This window comes from Callithrix jacchus, chromosome 4 (genome assembly GCF_049354715.1).
Source record: "Callithrix jacchus isolate 240 chromosome 4, calJac240_pri, whole genome shotgun sequence".
Classification (NCBI taxonomy): Eukaryota; Metazoa; Chordata; class Mammalia; order Primates; family Cebidae; genus Callithrix; species Callithrix jacchus.
The window spans coordinates 163,764,473-163,783,367 of record NC_133505.1 but is presented as its reverse complement, the minus strand read 5'-3'; the positions used below and the strand labels follow the sequence as shown (position 1 = coordinate 163,783,367).

Here is an 18,895-nt window from a genome sequence, read left to right as displayed (position 1 = left end):
TACCACACAGTCTCACAGTCCTGGGGGAAGACTTGCATTAGTCAAACACACAAGGAGACAGCAAGAGTAAAACAAAAAGTAAACAAGAAAGAATCTCAATGGAGTCCGATTTTTTTCTTTTTTTAAAATTACATAGTACAGAGTTCTGCCTTCCTTTTCTCTGGCTCCCAGGAGAAAATAAAAATAGTTTCTACCATCTTCTTTCTCATTCAAATTAAGAGTGACTGCAGACTGGCACGAATGTTCCAAGGGACTTACAAAACCACCTCTATAACTGCTCCTTCTATATTTGTGAAACTCCAGCGTTTGTCAAAAACCATTTTCAGCACCAGTAGCCGGCTAAGGGGACCGAGTCGATCCCTGAGTTGAAGCTGCAGAGGGCAGCTGTCCTAGTGCTTGGAGCTTTGCTTTCCAGTCACCCAACCTAACCCCAACATACACAAGATATTTTTACAGCCCTGTGAGGGGGAAAAACACTGAAAAACAATTTGCCAATTTGTAAGTTTTTGTGTCTTAAAAAAAAAAATTAGTGCATAAAGCTGAGACAGTGCTGTTTCACAATTATGCAGTTGACCAGATTTTAAAAGCACTAGCCCTGGAGTTGAGAGGTTGAGAACGCCACAAAAAGCGCAGCAGGTAATTTCCCCAGAGGTAATGAAATACAACAGGATAAAGCCTGAGCTGAAGTCTCCTTGAAGAGTCCCTACAAGGAAGAATTGCCAGACTCCTAGGATTTTTCACTTACTCGAAGGAAGTCATAAATGACTAGCCTGGCCAACGAACACACACAGATGCAGTTTTACTACAATATTATTGTTTTACAAGAATAAACATATATATTAAATTCTCTTTCTGTTGAATTCTCGTGTATGGTTTGGGGCTCAAAAATGTCTAGTTCCCTTACAGCAACAGGAGCATGACACAGCTGCCTCTTTCAAGAGACCCTGCTCCCCACTCCCAAAGGCTGATGAATGGCCAGAAGGGTGTGGAGTCCAACCAGGGCCAGTATCAAGATCCCTGCCCCCGATGCTCACTGGCCTGCTGCCCACACCCACTCTGAGCAACCAAAATACACGGGAGCCACTGCAGCCCGAGCTTCTTCCCATAACTGGGTTGGGGAAATCAAGCCAGCCTCAATGTCAGCCCCACCCCCGTAGGCCGTCTTCTGGGGCTGGACCCATGATGGAGTTCCATGTGACTCCTTAGGAACGCAGCTCCAATTTTATAATGTATTCAAGTCAAGAAATTCAAGGAAAATAAAGCACACAAATTGAGCCACAGATATAAACTGTTACCATCATAACTATTAAGCTATTAGTGGCATGTTTGTTCTGTAAAATTTAGGCCATCGCTAGTCTCATCAATTAATCTTGAACCCTCATCTTAAAACCCAAGGATCAGCAACCTTCTCCCAGAAAAACAAGCTAAATTACAAATGTCTCCCACATACCTAATCCCTCAAAACAAAGAAAAGCACTTACTTTTCTTCTCTTACTCCCCCATGTATATACATAAACCTATATATTTTAAATAAAGATTCAACCAACATTAAGTATTTGGCTTAAAAGTGTATTTAGTGATACTACCTGATTCACCATCCTTGGCCTTCCACTAAAGACTTACGTTTATATAAGACACTCTCTTGACAATTCAACTCTTTCCTGACTAAATGGAAAGAGTTTGCTATATATTTGATGCTTATAAAATAATTATTTTTTTGAATTATTGCAAAATAAAAATGGGCCAATAAGTTCCTTCTTTGGAGAGACTAACAAAGTAGTTAAGCAAGTTCCAGCAAAAATAGCCAATTAATCATTTATGTGACATGCCACCTAATTCAGGCCTTTGAGAAGTTTTCCAAATAATATGAAACCACTTTTTTAGCACTATATTAAAAACCCACATTTTGGCCTCATTATGCACTGTTTTCACAGGAGCATATATTCCTTTATAAAATATTTCCTTTTACAAAATAATAAAAGTAAAATAATATACCATCCTTAAGAAACGAAGTGTTTCACTTTATATTAATCATTATGTAATCCCAATTTTTCCCCTTTATTTGGTAGTCAGGAATGTAGCCTGAAATTTAATCGTTATTCATCAGTAAGTGCATTATTGTGGTTTGTTTGCTTCTCTCTTTTCCAGACTTTTTTAGAATTTGTAATCTGCTTGGAGCAGTCTCTGTTTATACAAACGTTTTACTGCATGTCGGCTGAAATCCTTTTTGGAAGCATAAGGGTTATACGTTCTATATAAAAACACCACAGAATATGAAACGTTCTGTCACACCAGGACTCTTGCAGTTAAAACTGGCCGTTCGTGTATTTAAAAATAAACCACTTATTTATAATTTTCAGGGACACATGTTGAAAGAATACCTCATCCAAGCTATTTTTAAACACTTTTTTAAAGAAATTAATTCTTAAATTTTAATCATTAAGTTATAAGAGTATCTGGGTCACACTTTATATTAAAACACCATAGTATTTTTAAAAAGTCATTAGGGAGGCTAAAATTACATTGAGTATATTATACTTCATATTTTTTTTTTGTTTTAATGAGAAATTAGGCTTGTAGCTAAATTCACAGGTAAACCTGGTAACAGTATGATATAGAACAGATATGACAGGACAATCAATAAACATGCTGGGAAAAAGGAAGCTGCATTAATCTATTTGCAAGTGTAATGTCATAGTCCTTCTTCTGTAACTTCCCAGGTACCTGTTCACCAGTTACCACAGGGTCTTGTGAATAGTTTAAACTTCAATAAATAAAACTCTGAAAGAGCAGCGCTAAAAAACCAGGACAACTTTCAAGATGTTACCCCCTGCAAAATGCCACCTAGCTCACAACAACATATTAATTTAATGTCATCTAATCAACTGGAACGGAAAATGGCAGAATTCAAAAAGGTGTATTTCCTATATTAATGTAATTATTTAGGCATGTCCCCTTCTCTTACTCCCCCATGTATATACACAAACCTATATAATATTTCAAATAATGATTCAACCAACATTAAGTATTTGGCTTAAAAGTGTATTTAGTGATACTACCGGAATCACCATCCTTGTTACTAAAGACTTGTGTTATCCTTCATGGCTGGACACTCCTATTACAGTCACATGGTGTTTGTATAAAAACTCTGAAAACTCTTTGAGCAATCTGAGGAATCTACCTAAAGCAGAATTGCCGCAAACCAAGTAGATCCGTACCCATGCCTTTGCTTTTCCCTTCTTTTAGGTGATCTTGCTACTCACTAGTAATACCACGAGCTGAAATGAGCCAGGGAGGATGAACCCCAATCACCAGCCACTACACTACCATCTGACTCTGAGGATAAAGCTGGGGTGCAGATCAAGCTAACACTAGTCACTAACATCACATTTCCAAATTATCAACATATTTTAATTGTCTAAACTAGACACCTGTAATTATTCCTAACAAGTTAGAAATAATTCCTGAGTTAGAAATAATTTGCTTGTTAGGAATAATTAATTAAAATGTATTAAAACCTAGAAGATTTCATCCCTTCGTCTTCACTCGTCCCCATAGGTCAGTCTTTGGTGGCTCAACAAACCAAAACTGGCAGCACAATATTGGGGAAATCCTGAAAAACACAACGTATATTAATGCAGTTTTCTCTTGTGTTCTTCTGTGCGGGGTAAATAAAAACTGATAAAATATAAAAAACATAAAACTGAGGAACATGAAATAAAATGGACGCAGAAGAACCCCAGTGGCATTTACAACAACATTATCTGCATCCAAAGAGGACTGCAATATCGGGGTTCATCACTGAAGTTACAGGCTGCGTGCCAGGATCAGATCTGGGCAAGAGTCAGCCACCTGTTCTGGTTCCTTGCTCACAGGAAAGGAATACTGAATCTCGGGGAAGTGTGGTGCCCCAGCAGCCCTCACAGGCCCCAGAAGCCAAATATCATTTCACAAAAGGAGGAGGGCAAAGAAAGGGCAAGAAACTGACATTCACAGGACACTTCTGTACGTGGTAGGCGCACTGCCCAAGAGGTTTATGCACTTAGGTCTTATGTATGTGCAAAACTCAAGGTGGAGTATCCAGGCCATAAAACTCAATCAGGTGTGAAATGTGCCTTGTCAGCAACTGCGTGCATATTTAGAAATACTTTTATAAATCTGATACCCCCAAACAGGCCAGAATTATATCAAAGATGTTTTTATCCCTACACAACGAAAATGCCAATTAAGTCAGCAAGAAAAGTAGTAAAAATAATAAAATCCTCATGAAACTCCTCAAGAAAGCCAGCATAAAGGTTACTCTCCCACACCAGGTGTTCGAAAAAGTGTTGGGAGACTTGGGAGGCAGTGTTCTCCTGCTCTGAAACCACCAGCACTGATAACACACGACTCAATGCCACCTGAACCTTGTATAAAAGTCTATGACCACAGTTCTGTCACAGCCATTGCTGCTCGTCAACTTCCAAATAGTCAAGATTTCCACAAGATGGCAAAACACTTCTGTGAAATTATATGTGCTGAAAGTAAGAATTCTGCAGCTATTTGGATGTGGTTCTCTGAAGATAAAATGAAGAAAGATGCTACTTTCAGTAACCAGCATCACTAAAGTAGGTATTTTCTGCTCATTTCTTTTCTTATTCCTGATGTGTTATGGCAAAGAACAAACATTAATAAGCCAGTGAAATAATTTGAATTTTTTATTTTTCTTTTTATTAATATTACATCTAATATAAAATCTTAGACATAGGACACCATCAATAAATGATTATTAAACATAATTGAATTTTTCTGCATAATTGAGAAGCAGAAAAGACAAGATATTGCATCTTAATTGAGGATGTCAACATTAAGGCATGTTGGCTAAAGAAAAACATAAATGGAGCAATTGGGGCTGGGCACTGTGGCTCACATCTGCAACTGCAGCACTTGGGAGGCAAGAGGAAGGAGGATCACATGAGGCCAGGATTTCAACGCCAGCCTGGCAAAGAGTGAGACACCACCTTCTCACCCCCTCCCCCGTCTCTACAAGAAATTTAAAAACTAGCCAGGCGTAGTGACACATGCCTATAGTCCCAGCTACTCGGGAGGCTAAGGCCAAAGAATCACTTGAGCCCAGGCGTTCTAGGCTATGATGACGCCTGCACTCCAGTGTAGATGACACAGCAATATTCTGTCTCAAAAAAACACTAAACAGAAATAAAGAAATTAATGCGGCAACTATGAAAAACAAACAGGAAATTTGACCACATTTGTATTTACTCAAGAACATTTGTATTTATTCCTAACTTTAATCAAAATTGGCAAAATAGTTTTATATTTCAAAGGAGAGACGGTTTAAGCTTTGAAAAAGTTTACGGGATGCCATGGTACCACCACACTCAGGAGCAGGTGCTCGAAGGAGCTGCCGTCATGGCTGGAACAAGCTCTAGACTGACCACTACTCCACCACTGTCCAGGTGCCCTGCCATTCTGGAGTCCTTATTTTCACAGATGGAAATTACAGCTCAAAAAAAATCCAAGTCAAATTAAATACATAAAAATACATGCATGTTAAGAAATCGTTAATATTAACTTTTCATGTTTCATTAATTGCCCTTGGCAGCTGTAATATGTTTCATCTTTAGCTTATACCAAAAAAAAAGTTAATAAATTAAGTCAAAAGTATTTCTGTTCATCCCTAAAGCAAAACCTTTGCTCTTTTCTTTGTCATTTCCTGGAGTAAAATGGCAGCGCTTTTCAAAATTGAAGAAAAAAGAGAGGAAAGGGTGTGTGTGTGTGTGTGTATATTTTTTTTTAAGTAGCCCTTTGGAATTCAGAGTAATTTTCTAAAGTCCCAATTCCTCTGCTAGGATCCAAATGTATCAGAATCTCATGGTGCTCAAAGTGGTAACCCATTTCTACAAAATAAAAGAGAGCATCTTTCAAAACAGCATATTAAAGCCAGTCCCCTCCCCCACTGTCCCATACTCACACACCCTACACTTGCAAAAAGAAAAAAAAAAAAAAAATGTAAAGGCATTAAATTTGTAGACTATGCCACAATACCTACAGCCCAAAAAGTTTCAGAGAAGGAGAAATTAATAATGAGATAAATTAAACTAGGAAATGTAACTCCAAAAGGAAAGGAAATAAGAACGTAGGCTAAATCGTTCAAAAGCATATCAAACCAAGTAATACAATGTAATCTGTCTCTACCCAAGGAGAGGAACCTATTCAGATAGAATCTTATTGCACTATCCTAAAAGCAAAAGAAAATAAGACTAGCCTGAGTCCCAACTGAACTATGTAGCTTCTTTTTTTCTTGCGACTGTGCCTTGCCCTAGTTCCAATTCCAGTTGTGCACACTCTGGGAAGACGTGCTGAGTTGTTTATACACACTCTTCCACAACACTCTTCAAATCATCTCCAAAAATTTAAATGAAATGCAATGTCATAGCCGATGCCACCATTCTTTCAACATCAATTCTCATTTATGACAATGTTTTACTTCTGATATAAAGAACTATATAAAAAACAAGGCTTTAGTAGAAAAGATGAGTTGCATCCTTTTAGGTGTTACAGGATTTGAGCAAAGTTATTCAGGACTTGCTTTACTCTCATAAAAATCTCTGGGTATCTTTTCTCTTCCCACTACGTTTGTTTCCCCATGTTTGTCAGCAACACCACCAACACACCCTGGTCACACAGATTAAAAACCTCAAAAGCATCTATCGTCCCTCCCTCGTGCCCTTCCTCCCTTTATTCCAAGAGTTTTCTTCCTCTGCACTCCCACAGCCACCAGTTTCCCAGCCAGGCTGAGCTCACACTCTCAAATTGTGTCCCTGCCTCCAGGGTCAGGACGGCCATTTCCAAAACGAAGGTTTTGCGTATGTAAAAAGAACGTTATAATCCACTTGGTAACCTGACAGTTCTAGACTTTCAAAATACTATGGAAGAGTGGAGTGGGGGCTTTAGGCAGGCAAACAGATGTCAAGAAGCCCCGTCTTTACAATGCACACACCTATATCTTGGACACTCACTAATGGGCATATCTATTCTTCTTCCTGTTTGGTTTTGTTTTTTTGTTTTTTTAAAGACAGAGTCGCCCGGACTGGAGTGCAGTGGCACAATCTCAGCTCACTGCAACCTCCACCTCCCAAGTTCTTGTGATTCTCCTGCCTAGGCATCCTGAGTACCTGGGATTACAGGTGTGCACCACCACACCTGGCTTTTTTTTGGGGGGGGGGTATACTTAGTAGAGGTGGGGTTTCACCATGTTGGCCAGGCTGGTCTTGACCTCAATTGATCCGCCCACTTTGGCCTCCCAAAGTGCTGGAATTACAGGCATGAGGCACCACATCCAGCCCATTATTCCTCTTTTACTAGCAGTTGCTAGTGTCCATTAACTAGTATTTTCACTTTCGTTGTTGTTGAGACAGGGTCTTTGCTTTTGTTGTGTAGGCTGGAGTGCAGTGGTGTGATCACTGCAGCCTCAATCTCCCAGCCTCGAGCCATCCTCCTACCTCAACCTCAAAGTAGTTCAGACCACAGGCATGCCCTACCACACCTGGGTAATTTTTGTATTTTTAGTGAAGATGGGGTTTCACCATGTTGGCCAGGCTGGGCTCAAACTCCTAGGCTCAACAGATCTGCCCACCACGGCCTCCCGAAGTGCTGGGGTTACAGGCATGAGCCACCATGCCTGGACAATATTTTCATTTATATACAACAAGACTTTAAAAAATGGTGTCCAATGGAGTGTTATGTTATCATTCTGGAGCCAAACTTTCTCCAGATACAGCATAATTACAAAAGACCAACTACACATTTTCCCCAGGTGTGGACTGACTCACTGCACGGCTCGACTACTCATGCCCATGGAGAAAAGAAAGACTTGCGGAGATCCCTACCTATGCAGGTCAGACAATTCTGAAAATCAGGAAACGATATGCAGGCACAAGTGCCAGGAGCCGCAGCGCACTAGGTGGTCCCCAGGCTCACTCTGGCCTGCGTCAGAGAGGACATCCGCCTGAGGAGCAGGTGTGGCTTCTGCTACTGCCTCACTGCATGTACCCTTCTGTGCTCTGACAGAAAGAGCAGTGAGAAATCAAGTAAAAGTGAGAACTGTAACACATCACTCTACCCAGATCAAACCAGTGAGCTCTAAACACTCCAAAAAAAGCGGGGGGTGAGTGGTGGGGGGCGGTAAACACACACAAAACATAGGCATGTAGGGGGAACCCACGGCTTGAGTTCCACTCAAGACAAACAGCGGTTTTCATGTCTTTGGGTTACTACTACTTCCATTCATATCAATCTCGGCTGGAAAAGCATAGTGCGTTTGCCAGTGACTCAGATGTAAACCTGAGGGTTGGGGGTGAATGAAGACCTCAGGTACATACCCTCAGGGCCTTCCTTACCCCATCAAGAAATGAAAAACAACTTGGCACACGATCAACTTGGTTCAGAAAACCATCCTGTTGGCATTAGCCTTTGCATCACAAAGATTTCATCGTCCTGCAGCTTTTTCGTTTATTTGATTGGTTGGTTGGTTTTTCTACCTCCCCCTTTCCTTTTCCACGAAGTTTCTTTTTCCCTAGACTTCCCTATATGCAACCACATAACGGCTCCCAAACTGATCACACAGGAGAGGAAGGGGGACCTCTGGAATCTGAGATGAAAGAGAAGAGGGAGACCCCATATAGGAAGGTCTGCGGTGCTCCCAAGGCCTGATACTAAGATTATATACTCAGTAAGGCAGCCCCAAATCCCTCAACAAGTTCAACTGGCCCTGCTACAAAAGCAAATGGCACCGGAGAATGGAAGAGAGGCCACCAAGCGCCACATAGGAGCTGTTTCTGGAGATTTCAATGTGCCCGCACTTCACTCACTCCACTGACTTTCTCCCAAACGCAGAGAAAGAGTCCGTTTTTATCAGTGCTTTCTCTCATACGTTAACAAAGATGGCTTTTAATGAAAAACTGTGGAGCTAGAAGGTGCTAGAGTTTCCTAAATCTAACTTACTCATTTTTCAAAGAAACAGAAGCTCTGAGAAATGGCATTGCTCAAGGCCAGAACCTCAGCTGAGACCCTGCCCTGCTGGCATTCAGTGCGGCGATCAGAACAAGTCTCTCAGCCAAAACATATTATTTTATCAAGACAGTAAAGCTATTGTTTCTTCCATTCAAGTCACTATAAGCTGTTCATTTTCATTTCTGTGAGGAAGAAAAAAAGCAAGTAACAAACTACTTTCAAATCACAATTTCTACAATGACCTGATGGTAAATAAAACTGTAGTTAAATATTTATACCATTCCAGTATAATAATCAGGTTAAATCAAGAGAACTCTAAAAAATTATCTATAAGTAAATGAATGCTAAAAATTATATATGTAATTTTAGAATGTTCTCACATACACTGAACCTGTACCATACAGACAGACAGCAGCAAATATGACCCTGTTGACTGGAAAGTCCAAATGGCATCTCAATAATGAACCAAGCAGAAAGATCTGCATAGCCCGATCTAAAACTGGGTGCAACTTCGGTCCTGTGGAAAGAGACAATAGTACCTACAAGCTTTTTTAATTTTTTTAGAATGTATTATGAAGAAAAGTAGTTGAGAAAGCTTAGTCACTTTTTTGTGGCTTAAAGCTTGTTTCTCCTCTTTTATTCCAGGCTTAAACAAAGTTCAGTGGGGCATCAAAATGCCTGTTTTAAATTACAGTCTGTATTTTAAAATAGAATGCATGCGCGGCATGTTCCTGAAGCTAGGGGGTGGGAGTGTTATTCACGGAAAATTGAAGGCTTGTTGAGTCAATAATCTTCTTTCACACAGTAACAATTTTCAGCTAAAATTTCTTGACCCAAACAAAGGAAAACAAGACCATTCAGTTATTTTACAACAATTTAGAGAAGGCAAGAGAAAAAGATGAGAAAAAAAAAGAGACACCCCTAAAACCCTACATTGTGAGGGAAGAATGGGAAATTTCGGCTCAGGTAGAACCTTCTCTACATGTATTTATTTCCTCTCCCAAACAGACAGTTAACGTTAAAAATAGTTACTTCCAGTCCCAAAGAAACATAAAAGCAAACAACCAGTCCACAAATGCTACTATGAGCCCCTGCTGGTTATATATCCCTTGTTATATAAAACAGATGTGTGCCTTCAGAGTTACCTGCGAAGTGAAAATCTGTAAATTAAAAGCTATTTCCCACCTAACTTGAATAATATAAAGGAAAATGCATTCAACGCTGCACACCAGCCATTGCCTGCAGGAGCTGGAGGCAGCAGATCCCAGCACACAGGAGAAGCACTAGGAGAAGGAGGATGGGGGTGAGGATGGTGGCATCTAGCCTAACGTGCCAGGCACTGCCATGCCAAAACCAGAAGTGCAGGCTAGGGTGAGAAGAGAGACCTCAGAACATTAGAGTCATGGGTTTTTTTTTTCCTCTTCTTCTTCTTCTTTTTAGCATAAAAAAAATAAAAACTTAGACTTGCAGGAGCTGCACTCCTGCCCTGGCCTCTACACCATGGGGGAGCTCCTTGTATGCTCTGCTCTAGGTGGCTCTAGATTCCCAGAGACCCACTCTGGCTCCCGTTTTTGCTAGCCCGAGGCCCCATGGGGTCCAGGCTGCCTCTGTGGCCCAGGCATAGAGACCACAGAGGAGCTCCCAAGGCCTCACAGAGGTCACTGTAAGAGCTGCAAGCTGGTCAAAGCCTACCCATCCCCAATTTTATTATGGCAAAATTTGTATGCTGACTTCTCTATTAGTCAGGAACATCTGCATTTATCATCCCTTACTTAATGAGCCTCATTTATCAACTACAGATCATCCTTATCCTTCTATTATCAAAACCAATATCCTGCAAATCAGTTATGTTTCAGCCTCTCTTAATCTCCAATTTTGTCTAGTGCCTATTTTTCTATAGTACTCCTTCATACTCCTTCATTAATTTTTTAGTAACTAGCTGACAGTCCTATAAAATGGGTTGAAATTCATTTCCCCCATATTTTAAATGGAAATCTTCAGAATATTATATGAAAAAGTTTGCAGGGGGTATGCTTAGTTGAAATGTGTTTTTTAAAATTAAACAAATTCTTAAAATTAATGCACTGCCACTAAGCAAATACCTCAGCTATGACAAATTTAGAATTTTAACGGAACTGAGTATGTCAACTTAGAAACACTTTGTGCACAAACATCTGAATTATTTAAAGCAAACTACAGTTCTTTCTCAATATTAATTTATTCACTTTCCAATATATTTGGCATGTTTTGTCCTGGAAGAATTCCAAACTCTTGAGGTTTTATTGAATTTTCATTTACAGAACAAATATTTAAATGGAAGATTGTTTTCAAAGAAGGAGAGAGACATACCTTCCTACTTCCTACCTTCTTCAAGTTCAAGCACTATCCTCTATTTTCAAAATGACTACCAAAATCATGAAAATATCCTAGGGCATAAAATCATAGAATATCATATCCTAAAGAAATAAACCATTTTGGAAAATAAACATCTGTCAGAGTCACTATCACATCTTCTAAATTCAGGTTTTCCAGCAAGGTCCTGAAATGCTCTTCTTAATCTTCTTAACCCAGAAATAACTGGTATCTCCACACAGAAGAGACCAGTGATTACAATTATGTTCAAGAACATGATAAATCCTAAGAAGCTGAAATACTGCATGTTACTGTTAAAGCTTCCCCAAGACATTAAAATGTGTCAGTACCTTTGGTTTTGAAACAATGCAAACGACAAAGTACACCTGTAGACGCTCTGAGGGACAGGGCACCATCCTTCAGAGAACCTCCTCTTCCTCTCTGGCAGAGGAGATTTCCATTTTAAAAGTATTTTCTTTGAAACTCTAAAACTCAACATACACTATAACATTTTGAGAATACTGATAATAAACACCTTAAGTCTTCAGCTGCACACAGGCATCGTCCATGTCTGAACACTGAGATAAGCTTGATGACAGATCTGGATTTTCCTTCATTAACTTATATATTTTTTAAATGTTTATAAAGATTTGAGAAGGATCTATCAACGGAAGACCGCTCCACTCTTAACCTTTTAATAACAAGCATTTAAATCAAGTTCAAATAAAAAGGTTTCGAAATACTTCAATTCGTTAGCCATACATCTAATTCTTACCTGGTAGATTTTAACTTTTGCCAAAACCTGCCAACTAACAGGCTGAGACAGTCTTAACAATTTATATTTCTAGCTGGGTTGGACTGAGAACAGCAAAAGGCTGAGCCCAGTTAAAAAACCTTTCCCGATAGTTTCCAATCATTCACAGGAATCGTATTATCAAATCTACATGCTTAGAACATCCATATTAATGTCATCAATATTCAAATATGCTTCCAAAATTCATGACCTTTTACCCCTAAGCAACATAAGTGTCGATAAAGATTAAGAAAGAAAAAAACAACACAAACAGGGTATTCTTCTTTAATTAAAGACAAACACTGCATGCTCTGCTGCTAATAGCCAAGCCCACAGAATATTCTCGGTAATAAAAGTTTTCCAACCATTCTCTTTCAGGCTTCCAATATCCTGTTTAACACCCTCTATTTCAAAGAACAACCAGCATTTACTACCTCCTTCCTCTCACAAAGAGCCAAAACACATACGTTTTATCTAAAGCCCAATATTTCCCTCTAATCGCAAACTCAACAGAAGTGCCATAAGCACTATTCAACACATTTAGGGATTTTTAGTTAACTCAGAAAGATCAAACCCTTTTCATGTCAGCCTCTTTAAATATTTCCTATTTAAGGAAGAAAGGGTCACAAAGAAGTTTTTAATGACCTGATGAGCCTTCTAGAACAGCCAATATTTATAGACAGACATATTTTACAAAGTCCTAATAAAGCGGTCCATTTTCAAATGCTCTTAGAATATGACTGCAAACTGATAGTATTCTACATCTCAGGTAAACAGAATAATGAACCTCCTATCTGAAATAGAAAGCTAGCAGCATGCTTCTCTGAAGAATAAAACAAATTAGTTATTTTCAAACTGAGGAATATTTACAAGTTTTCAGATCCCTGGAGGGAAAAGCACTATAAGAAAGCACTTATATAGTGTTTTATAAGAAAATAAAACTTTTGGGCCGGGCGCGGTGGCTCAGGCCTGTAATCCCAGCACTTTGGGAGGCCGAGGCAGGTGGATCACGAGGTCAAGAGATCGACACCATCCTGGTCAACATGGTGAAACCCCGTCTCTACTAAAAATAAAAAAAAAATAAAAAAAAAAAAATTAGCCGGGCATGGTGGCGCATGCCTGTAGTCCCAGCTACTCAGGAGGCTGAGGCAGGAGAATTGTTTGAACTCAGGAAGTGGAGGTTGCGGTGAGCCGAGATCGCACCATTGCACTCCAGCCTGGGTAACAAGAGCAAAACTCCGCCTCAAAAAAAAAAAAAAAAAAGAAAGAAAGAAAGAAAGAAAATAGAACTTTTTACTTTTTCATGTTTACTTCCTTTTATACATGTTTATGAATATTTTATTAACAAACTATCCATCTGTACTATAATTATTGAACTTATGATTACCATTTCTCTCAATTTTTTATAAGTAAAAAATATGTATTACTAAGAAAAGAATGTTTTAAGGATATTTTTAGCTTAAGTATCCAAAGTGTCCACTTCTTTTCTTAAAGCTACAGTTACCTAGGTAAATCTAAACGTCACTTGGTAAAACAGAATCTTTTAAGAATAACACCACCTGGCAATGCAGACATCCACTCATTCAATCACTCAGCAGCGCCAGCACAGGTGCCCGGGAGCCGTTCAACACCACCTAACAGCTCCCTTCACAATTAAAACAAAATTCTGAAACTGAGAAAATAATTTATTTAAAAACAATGTTTTAAGAAATTTTTGAGGAAAATTTTTACTGAATAGGACATAATAAATACCATGAAAAACTTCTAGTCAAATAGGGGAGCCAAAACCATGTTCAGAATAACTATAATAAAATGATAAATAATGCCACAAGAAGTGAAAATTTAACACAACACTCAACAAAAGTATATTAAATCATATTTGAGGGTTATCTTGGAATGTAAATTGAGGGATATCCAATGTTCATGAAACAAGAAAATAAGTAAGTGACAGCATCTTTTAGACCTTCCATTGTGTCTTCTGCTTAAATGCCGGGTTTATTTCATATCAATATTAGAGGTCATGAAAGCTACAATGTGCTCAAATTTTAAGTGATAATAGTCTAAGAAAGAGAGCTCTTCAACTGTTAAGATTTTTCAATAACAGTAATACCAAAGACATACAAACTAATATACCTAAACAGAGAAAAGGCTGTATTGACTAAAAGGTATAGAAATAAGTGGACAATATTAAGAAGTATTTGTTCAGGGCTTAGGTCTGAGTCCACCAAGCAAAAAGTAAATATGACTGGTCATGGCCCCAAGACAAGAAGAGAACAAGTTATTAAGTTATCAATCATTTGCTTTCTGTGGATGACACAAAGATCTATCTAAGTTAGCTGGAAAACATAACTGCATTACCTACTGAAGGTCATCAAGAATTATTTAATGACATGCAAATACAGAAAAACAGATTCAAACAACAATGAGAGGACAACTTACTGAGGGATCATATCATAGACGTAGCAGAAAGATATTAGAAATCCCTTGACTTCTTATAATAAAAAGTTGTTACACTGTAAAAACATGCTAAAGAAAAATATACTTAGGATACAGGTAGAAAATATCACATGCAGAAACGTATTACACACCTATCTCAATGTCAGCCAGAAGACTAAGGAATAATTACTTGAGAGGCATTCTTGGCATTGTCATTATATAAAATGAATAGAATTAATAATTACACATTAGAATCACTATGCTACATTTCATAAATGGTACAGATAACACAATATACTTAGTTCCAAATTACAAAACTAGAGGTTTCAAATATCATGGATTGACTTTAGGTGAAAAGACAAAATTTATATCCCTGACACCTGAAAAGGAAAACCATAGCACCAGAATAAATCTACAAAGGATCCAACAGCAAATGCAGATGTGTTAACAAATACAGCTTCATGGGCTCTCCAGTATCAACCCAGCCAACTTAGAGGACGAGAGTATCTAATGAAAGTAACATTATAAAAATACAGGCTACTAGAGCCATAACTGAGTATCAACAAATCATTCCCCGAAACCACAATGACCTTAGCTGTGTGCAAATTATTGTAAGTATCCACATAAATAAAAATATTTGTAAGCCCCATATAGAAAGTTTTATATACTGGGAAGGCCTCGTGGAAAAAAAAAAAAAGTGGCACAATAAATTTCATTTAAATAAAGCCAAATTTCATCCTAACAAATTGGGGATTTTAGATAAAGCAGCTGATCTTACGGTTTGTTGTTTATTCAGTAACTAAATATTCTACATACTTAACATAAAACCTAGAAACTCTGCTCTCTAAAAAAGAGATTATTGAAAGAGTATTGAAATGTACTTAAAATACTATTGAGTCAACCAGCATCTTACTTATCTGTGAGTTACAAAAACAGAAAGAAAATACCAATAGGGGTATTTTTTTTAACAACTTCATTAAAAAAACACATTATGGACAACCTTAAATATTTTCGGGAAGTAGGCAAGATAAAGGTTAAGGAAGATAGCTATTACACATATACAATGAGATAGAAATAGAACAATTCAGAAAATATTTAAATTGTTGATGAATATATTGGTTCATCTCCTAAATGCTTTCATCTGCTTTTCCAGCAATCAACTTAAAAACTCCTATCCCAGAGCAAACTCTTCAGTCGTTACCTGGGACTACAACACTTCATGCCACATCCTAATAGCGCTGTAGAGTTAGCTAAATGTCAACCATCCATTTCAACACAGATCCACGGCAAAAGGCGTGTACTAGTGAGTGATGTTGAAGTTTCTGAGTAGCTATGAAGAAAGCAGTTTGCCACAAACTATTCTTACAGCCATGCAGAAAATCTGCATCCATTTATGACAAATTTGCCAACCTGTGTCACAGTACAAAACCATTGGCCAATGACAAATCTACAAGGTCAAGCCTCTAAAAAAACCACTAAACAACTGGTGAAAAAAGGTGAAATTCATGGTTTACCTGCTTTCCATATGTCTACTTAAACTTCATAGAACCACAAAAGCTAATTTCCAAATACATGGCAAATGTAGCATTTATCAACAGCATGCATGCATCTCTCTCTCTCCTCTCTCTCTCTCTCACGTACACACTACATGCTTATTAAGCTATGAACTATCTGCTAAAGAAAGTTTAACCACATAAAACACAGAATCCATTACCTATTTCCTCCTTCAAAACCAAATATCTAGACAATAAAGACATCAACAAAACTAAAGAGGAAAAAAGCCAAACTTAGAGTTTCAAAAACACATCCATCAGATTCAAAGACAGCAGACATCCTGCAGTCATCACTTACCTTCTCTAAATCTGCATACACATTACAATGTATATGGTATGGTACACGTGTCAAATGTTGTGGATAACATTCACTACAAAGGTTTGTTCTCTAATGTTTATAAGTAATATCATAAATCTAAGTTAATGCAAACATAGTTGAAATTCCAATTAGAATCATGGCTATCCTGAACTCCCATCTTAAACAAACCTTCTTAATAGAAATTAGGCAATGACAATGATTATTCAAATAAATGTAAAAATATTTATTTGTACAGATTTGTTCTTTTTTTTGATGGAGTCTCACTCTGTTGCCCAGGCTGGAGTGCAGTAATGTGATCTTAGCTCACTGCAACCTCTGCCTCCCAGATTCAAGCGATTCTCCTGGCTCAACCTCCTGTAGATTTATTATTTTAGTTAATGAAGAAGACTTCCTTTAAATTAGGTTCCCTATTAAAAAGGCAAATTAAGTAGACATGAACCATTTATGGGCATCAACACTGTAACAGCCACTACTCTTACAAACAGAAACCCTAATCACCATGTACTATTTACTGGTGAAAATACTTTACAAACTGCTTTGCCAATTTTTATTTATTTATTTTTTTGGGGGTGGGAGACAGAGTACTGCTTGTTACCCAGATTGGGGTGCAATGGAATGATCTCAGCTCACTGCAACCTCTGCCTTCCGGGTTCAAGAGATTTCTCCTGCCTCAGCCTCCAGAGTAGCTGGGATGACAGGCATGTGCCACCATGCCAGGCTATCTTTGTTATTTTTAGTAGAGACGGGGTTTCTCCATGTTGGTCAGGCTGGTCTCAAACTCCCAACCTCATGTGATCCACCCGCCTCAGCCTCATAAAATGCTGGGATTACAGGCGTAAGCCACTGTGTCTGGCTTCAAATTTTAAACTAAAATACTTTATTTTAGGTGCTTTCTCATTACATAAATAGAAAGTCCTAGAAGAAATTCAAATTACTATCAGATATTTTATCTCATCATTTGTATCCTTTGCAAAGTGCAAATTTCTTTAAGTTTCAACTGCTATAAGGACACCTCTGTTCTGTATCACTACCAAAAAGCAACAGCCTAAAGAAGCTCCACTGTACAACAGCAATAACTGCCTGCACACAAAATCGACCAGCAGAATAAAACCTTCTAACTGATGTCTAGGCTCTACAACAGAGACACAGACAAATGCAACATACTTATCCAGGACTACAGAGTTCCTAAAAATTATCACAAAATATATCTGAAATCTAGACACTTCTCAATCATGTCATAATATAAAGTAGAACAAACAAAAACAACAACTCTTTCTAAAAATCTTTAACTCATTTTCATATCCAAATCAGCACAATAATGTCTTACTGGTAAACTTGATGGTCTTTCTTGCTGTATTAGGTTTAAGTCTTCATGGTTAGGTTTTCCGGGGGCCAGAGGAGGTTGAGATCTAGTTCCATAGCCTTCCTGAGACATGTCCTAAAAAAAACACAAACACAAAGCACTTCATAAATATCTCAATGAGTTATAAGCAACTTCAGTAACTACAATTAAACAAAAGTTTGGCTAGGCACAGTGGGTCACGCCTGTAATCCCAGCACTTTGGGAGGTTGAGGCAGGTGGATCGCTTGAGCCCAGGAGTTTGAGACTGGTCTGGGCAACACAGGGAGACTCCATCTCTACAAAAAAATAAATAATTAGCTGAGTGTAGTGGTGCAGCTACTTGGGAGGCTGGGATGGGAGAATAGCTTGAGCTGGGGAGGTCGAGGCTGCAGCAAGCTTCGACTGCACCACTGCACTCCAGCCTGGGTGACAGAGCGAGACAAAACAGAATAAAACCAAACAAAAGCTTATCTAATCTTACATTTCAGCCAACATATAAATATGTTATGGCTATAAGCTAATACATTATTGAAGCAAAAATTTTAAAAAGCAGTGAATCACTAACAGCAGAAATATATAAACTATATATATTATATATTATAGAAATATAATTAATAACTAAACTTATTATGAGATCATACCAAGTACTGTATTTGAGTTTGACAGCAAGAAGACTAGTTGATAAAAAGGAGGAGTGAGGTTAGCTGTAGCCAAGCAAAACTGTCTTTGAACCCAGAGCAAACCAAAAGCTCCTTGTATTGCTGAATTCAGATTTTGGTCAAACTGCCTTTAGTATTACCTCAAAAACTGAAATAGCTAATGAAAACCTTACTGTCACCTATATCTTAATAGATCCTCCTAATTACGAACAAAACAGCATAAATCGTTATTTAAGCTCATAGAAGCCTGGGGTTTCGGCAGAACCAATAAACATGCGTATATAGAACTCCATATGTTCATGGCATAGTTTTCAGAGAACTACCATAAGAATGAAACAACAGTGGGGAACAAAACACACCCAAAAAACCTGAATAGGGACAATAAACTTAAAATTAACATGGCCCTTCTGGCATCTTGTCAAACACTCT

The 18,895-nt window shown here is 38.2% G+C and overlaps 1 protein-coding gene across 13 annotated transcripts in view; it reads right to left on the bottom strand.

Moving 5' to 3' along the window:
• Positions 1-18,895, bottom strand: part of ARID1B (AT-rich interaction domain 1B) — a 437,005-nt gene that overhangs the window by 259,875 nt on the left and 158,235 nt on the right. For all 13 annotated transcript variants that reach the window (XR_013534646.1, XM_035297021.3, XM_035297024.3 and 10 more), the window contains exon 4: positions 17,793-17,903. Coding sequence is in view for 12 of the 13 variants with exons in the window: in XM_035297021.3 (XP_035152912.2) it covers positions 17,793-17,903 (111 nt within the window). In the remaining variant the exon portion in view is untranslated. The remainder of the gene's footprint in view (positions 1-17,792; positions 17,904-18,895) is intronic.